This window comes from Octopus sinensis, unplaced genomic scaffold, assembly GCF_006345805.1.
Source record: "Octopus sinensis unplaced genomic scaffold, ASM634580v1 Contig15425, whole genome shotgun sequence".
Taxonomy (NCBI): Eukaryota; Metazoa; Mollusca; class Cephalopoda; order Octopoda; family Octopodidae; genus Octopus; species Octopus sinensis.
Genome location: NW_021833723.1, coordinates 50,001 through 56,890, shown reverse-complemented (window position 1 = coordinate 56,890; position 6,890 = coordinate 50,001). Strand labels below are relative to the sequence as shown.

The 6,890-nt window shown below is 44.8% G+C and overlaps 1 protein-coding gene across 1 annotated transcript in view; it reads right to left on the bottom strand.

Annotated features, from left to right (window-relative positions):
* Positions 1 to 238: 238 nt before the first annotated feature.
* The window catches only part of LOC115230353 (uncharacterized PE-PGRS family protein PE_PGRS3-like), a gene marked incomplete at its 3' end in the record, with an annotated part of 12,926 nt that continues 6,274 nt past the window's right edge, over positions 239 to 6,890 (bottom strand). Inside the window, exon 2 of the mRNA XM_029800558.1 lies at positions 239 to 836. Coding sequence (XP_029656418.1) covers positions 239 to 836 — 598 coding nt within the window. The remainder of the gene's footprint in view (positions 837 to 6,890) is intronic.

Below are 6,890 nucleotides of genomic sequence, written 5' to 3'. Positions count from 1 at the left end.
CGCCGCTACCGCCGCTGCCGCCGCTACCGCCGCTGCCGCCGCTGTCGCCGCTGCCGCCGCTGCCGCCGCTGCCGCCGCTGCCGCCGCACCGCCGCTGCCGCCCCTGCCGCCGCTGCCCGCCGCTGCAGCCGCAGCCGCGCTACCGCCGCTGCCGCCGCTACCGCCCCTGCCGCCGCGCTGCCGCTGCCGCTGCCGCCGCTGCAGCCGCTGCCGCCGCTGCCGCCGCTGCCGCCGCTACCGCCGCTGCCGCCGCTGCGACGCTGCCCCCCCCGCCGCCCCCGCGGTTGCTGCCGCTGCCGCCGCTGCCGCCACTGCCGCCCCCGCTGCCGCCGCTGTCGCCGCTGCCGCCGCTGTCGCCGCTGCCGACCGCTGTCGCCGCTGCCGCCGCTATCGCCGCTGCCGCCGCTACCGCCGCTCGCGCCGCTAGCGCGCTGCTGCCGCTGCCGCCGCTGCCGCGCTGGCGCCGCTGGCGCCGCTGGCGCCGCTGCCGCCACTACAGCCGCTGCAGCCGCTGCGCCGCTGTCGCCGCTGTCGCCGCTGTCGCCGCTGTCGCCGCTGTCGCCGCTGTCGCCGCTGTCGCCGCTGGCGCCGCTGGCGCCGCTGGCGTCCCTGACGCCGCGCCCGCCGCTGCGCCGCTGACGGACGCTGACGCGCTGACGCCGCTGGCTCCGCTGGCGCCGCTGCCGCCGCTTCCGCCGCTTCCGCCGCTGCCGCCGCTGACGCCGCTTCCGCCGCTGCCGCCGCTGCCGAGGCTTACGCCGCTGCCGCCGCTGACGCCGCTTCCGCCGCTGACGCCGCTTCCGCCGCCGATAACGCCGCTGCCGCCGATGCCGCCGCTGCCGACATGCTGCTGCCGCCGCTGCCGCCGCTGCGCCCCCGCTGCCGCCGCTGCCGCCGCTGCCGCCGCTGCCGCCGCTATCGCCGCTGCCGCGATACCGCCGCTCGCGCCGCTAGCGCCGCTGCTGCCGCTGCCGCCGCTGGCGCCGCTGCCACCACTACAGCCGCTGCAGCCGCTGCCGCCGCTGTCGCCGCTGTCGCCGCTGTCGCCGCTGAAAAGAGTACTGGTGGAACATCCCAGAGAAAACCTCAATTAAATGTAAAGACAAAATACCTGATATTATGATTTGGAATAGAGAAGAGAAACTGTGTACAGTTGTGGAAATCAGGTGTTCAGCGGATGTTAACATAAAGCTGAAGATCAGTGGAAAAGAGAATAGCTACGCTAAACTATTAAGAAATCTGCAATTACTTTATCCAGATTACAATTTCAGGTTTAGACCTGTAATTATTGGGACCTTGGGCTATGTAAATCATTGCCTAAATAAAAATCATAAAAAATGAGGCTTCTCAAAACCAGAAAGGAAAAAGCTGATTCGAAGATTTCAGATCTAAGCCTTCGCTGGAACTGTAAAAATCTGTAAATCTTAGAAGTTTATTATTTAAGTTTATATGAAAATGTCTAGATATGCAACTATTTGCATAAGAATGCATACATAAAGCAAAACATATAAATCTGCACGAATACATACATTCATACATACATACATACATGCATGCATACATACATACATGCATACATACATTCATACATACATACATACATACATGCATACATACATACATGCATACATGCATACATACATACATACATACATACATACATACATACATACGTACATACGTACAAACATACACATACATACATACATACATGCATACATACATACATACATGCATACATACATACATACATACATGCATACGTACATACATATCATACATATACATACAACATTACATACATACATACGTACATACATACATACATCATCACAAATACATACGTACATACATACATATGCATACATACAGACATACATACATACGTACATACATACGTACATGCATACGTACATACATACATACATACATACATACATACATACATGCATACGTACATACATACAGAAATACATACAACGTATACGTACATACTACATACATACATACATACAATACATACATACATAACATACATACATACATACATACATACATACGTACATACATACATACATACATACATACGTACATACGTACATACATACATAAATACATACATGCATACATACATACATACATACATACATACGTACATACGTACATACATACATACATACATACATACATACATGCTATCATACTACATACATACATACATACATCATACATACGTACATACGTACATACATACATACATACATACATACATACGTAATACGTACATACATACATACATACAATACATACATAAACATACATGCATACATACATACATACATGCATACATACATAATACATACATACATACGTACATACATACAACATACATACATACATACATACGTACATACATACATACTAATACATACATACATACATACATACTACGTACATACAATACCATACTAACATACATACATACATACGTACATACATACATACTACCCAAACATACATACAACATACATACATACGTACATACATACATACATACGTACATACATACATACATACATACATACATACATACATACATACATACATACATACGTACGTACATACATACATACATACATACATACATACATACATACGTACATACATACATACATACATACGTACATACATACATACATACATACATACGTACATACATACATACATACATCATACATACATACGTACATACATACATACATACATACATACATACATACATACATACGTACGTACATACATACATACATACATACATACATACATACGTACATACATACATACATACGTACATACATACATACATACATACATACATACATACATACGTACGTACATACATACATACATACATACATACATACATACATACATACATACATACGTACGTACATACATACATACATACATACATACATACGTACATACATACATACATACATACATACATACATACATACATACATACATACGTACATACATACATACATACATACATACATACAACATACATACGTACATACATACATACATACATACATACATACGTACATACATACATACATACGTACATACATACATACATACATACATACATACATACAACAACAACATACATACGTACATACATACATACATACGTACATACATACATACATACATACATACGTACATACATACATACATACATACATACATACATACGTACATACATACATACATACATACGTACATACATACATACATACGGTACATACATACATACATACATACATACTACATACGTACATACATACATACATACATACGTACATACATACATACAACATACGTACATACATACATACATACATATAATACATACGTACATACATACATACATACATACGTACATACATACATACATACATACCACATACATACATACATACATACGTACATAATACATACATACATACATACATACATACATACGTACATACATACATACATACATACGTACATACATACATACATACATACATACATACATACAGCTACATACATACATACATACATACATACATACATACAGACATATACAACATACATACATACATACATACATACATACATACATACAATACATACATACATACATACATACATACATACATACATACATACATACATACATACATACGTACATATCATACATAATACATACATACGTACATACGTACATACATACATACATACATACATACATACATACATGCATACATACATACATACATACATGCATACATACATACATACATACATAGATACATACATACATACATACATACATACATGCATACATACATACATGCATACATACATACATATACACTCTGTTATTGATGATGTTGAAATTCCAATGAAAAAACCCTGGATCTAGGTTAGAAAACGGCTCTTTTCTCTATTGGCAAGAAATCTTGAAATAAAACTGAACAATGATACACACATACGCATACACATTCACGTATGTAAACATACACACACACACGCACACACACACACATACACACATACATATATATATATATACCTATACTTTATTGATACTTACATACACAAACTTACGCATAAACACAAACACACATCATATATACACATATGGAAATGCATACAAACATATGTGTATGTATGTATGTGCATGTTCATGTGTACATCTATCTATCTATCTATCTATCTATCTATCTATCTATCTATCTATCTATCTTGGTCGGCGAGGACACTGAAAAACTACGAAGCGGTGACAGGAGCGAAAATCAACCGGGAAAAGTCAGTGGGCTTGCGACTAGGCACCTGGAGAAGCAAGCCCATGCCGTCCACCAGCGCCTCCGTCGTGGGACGCTGGACCGACGGCCGGTTGAGTTTGAGTTGCTCGGGGTCTGGTTTGGTCCGGACCTCCAAGTGGAGAAGAACTGGAACGAGATAACGAGTAGGGTGGTCACTCTCGCCCGGCAATGGGCCGAGAGGAAACTGTCCCTAAAAGGTCGAGCGGATGGTGGCGAACACGTACATCGCGTCCGTCATCTACTACGCGCTGACCGTCGTACCTTGTCCCGACCCTACCATCACCAAACTACAACGCATCCTCTTTCGCTTCTTGTGGAAAGGATGCGTCCGATGGTCAGGCGATCCATTTGCTGTCAACACCGTAAAAGGAGGGCTGGGCATGCCGTGGGTGATGATGCGCAGACACGCGCTGAGACTGCGACATCTCTGGCTCTATGTAGACGACGGTGAACAGGTGTGGTCACCGTTTGTGAGGCACGCTTTCCCGCAGCTCGTCTCCATGACCGAACTGCAGTCGTGGATCAAAAAGAGGCCGAGGAAGGGCGAATGGCACGCGAGGTTCGCGTTGCTCTCAAGCAACTCTGCCGTCCTGGGTCGACCTTAAGTGACTTCAACACAACCAAAGCATTCTTGGGGTTTAGTGGAGGGGAGGTACGACGACGAGCTCGGGGCGAACCTGGACGTCGACGAGGAGTACCTGACCCGCCTGTTCGGGACGACTTTCGGGCCAGGGCCCATGGACAACTTCCAGAGATCCCTGGCCTGGCAGTGCTACCGAGAAGCGCTACCGTTCGGGATAAGCTCTACAGACACGGCTCGAGAAACACGGGGCGACCTGCCCGAGATGCGGTCAGAGCGACGAAACCGTTCTGCACGCACTCGTTCAGTGTCCAACAATTTCCGACCTGTGGGCTTATGTCGAACAACTGCTGTCACGTGTGGGACGAGTCGGTTTATCAGCTGAGTCTATCGTCAATATTGTCACGCCTCCTTCCTTCAAACGGGAAGGAAGAGCTATTTTCATCATCCTTGTGGCTATGGCGAAAGAATGTATCTGGTGGACGCGTCTGAAGGATTGGAGACAAACACTTTCCTCTCTGGTCAATCTCTCATCAACTCTTCAAGTACCACTTGAAAAAGGAAGTGAGAGTAGAGAGGCAAGTTTTGTCTAGCGAATGTTTTAAAAAAAGATGGGGAATGTAGCAAGAATGGCACGTATGAATGACGAAGCCACCTTGAGCATAGTCCTATGAACCCAGAAATCGAAAACAGAGAGTTGCTTATTTGCAAAAAAAAAAAAAAAAAAAAAAAAAAAAGAAATATAAAATGTGACTTCATTGACCGAGGTTACCGTGGTCTTTTCCGCAGGCTTTTCTTTCCACGGGTAAACCTCACCTGTCCTCCCCTTTACACTTCATATTGACATTTCTGTGATAACGATCCCTATTGATCATTTTTTTTCCCCCCCCCCCTTTTTTTTTTTTTTTTTTAACCCCCCTTTTTTTGTCCTCTTTCTCTCCTTTTACGATCCCTTTTGATCGAACCCTCTCCCTTCCTTTTTTTTTTTTTTTTTTTTTTTTTTTTTTTTAATACCTTCAAGAAAGAAAAGCTCTACCTTGTAATTGTTCTATCTGTGTGCAGCCCTGTGTGGCTAATAAAGAAACTATCTATCTATCTATCTATCTATCTATCTATCTATCCATCCATCTATCTATCTATCTATCTATCTATCTATCTATCTATATCTATCTATCTATCATCCATCCATCCATCCATCCATCTATCCATCCATCCATCCATCCATCTATCTATCTATCTATCTATCTATCTATCTATCTATCTATCTATCTATCTATCTCTATCTATCTATTTATCTATCTATCTATCTATCCATCTCTCTATCCATCCATCCATCCATCTATCTATCTATCTATCTATCTATCTATCTATCCATCTATCTATCCATCCATCCATCCATCCATCCATCCATCTATCCATCCATCCATCCATCCATCCATCCATCTATCTATCTATCTAATCTATCGACAAGGCGCAAACATGCGCCGTGCCAGGCCGGACCATCCATGACAACCTCCATCTGATGCGCTACATCATAGACAGGGTAGTTAACGAACCTGGCATGGGTGGGGCCCTGATCAACCTTGGATCAATCGAAAGCCTTTGATAGGGTGGGACCATCGATACTTGGAGGCAGTCCTGAGAGCGGCTGGTTTCGGGCCCGTCTTCCGCGGCTGGATAGCTGCCTTGTACAGAGGCATCCGTTCGGTAATTCGCGCGTAAATGGACATCTATCGAGACCTTTCGACATTGCACGTTCGGTCCGTCAGGGATGCCCCCTCTCGGCGCTTCTATACGTATTGACTCTTGAGCCACTACTGCGGAAGCTGGCGACTCTAAGGGGCATCCCGCGAGGATTGGGATGCGGGACGAGCGTGTCTGCATACGCGGACGACGTCACCGTCATAGTGTCTAGCCACGAGCAC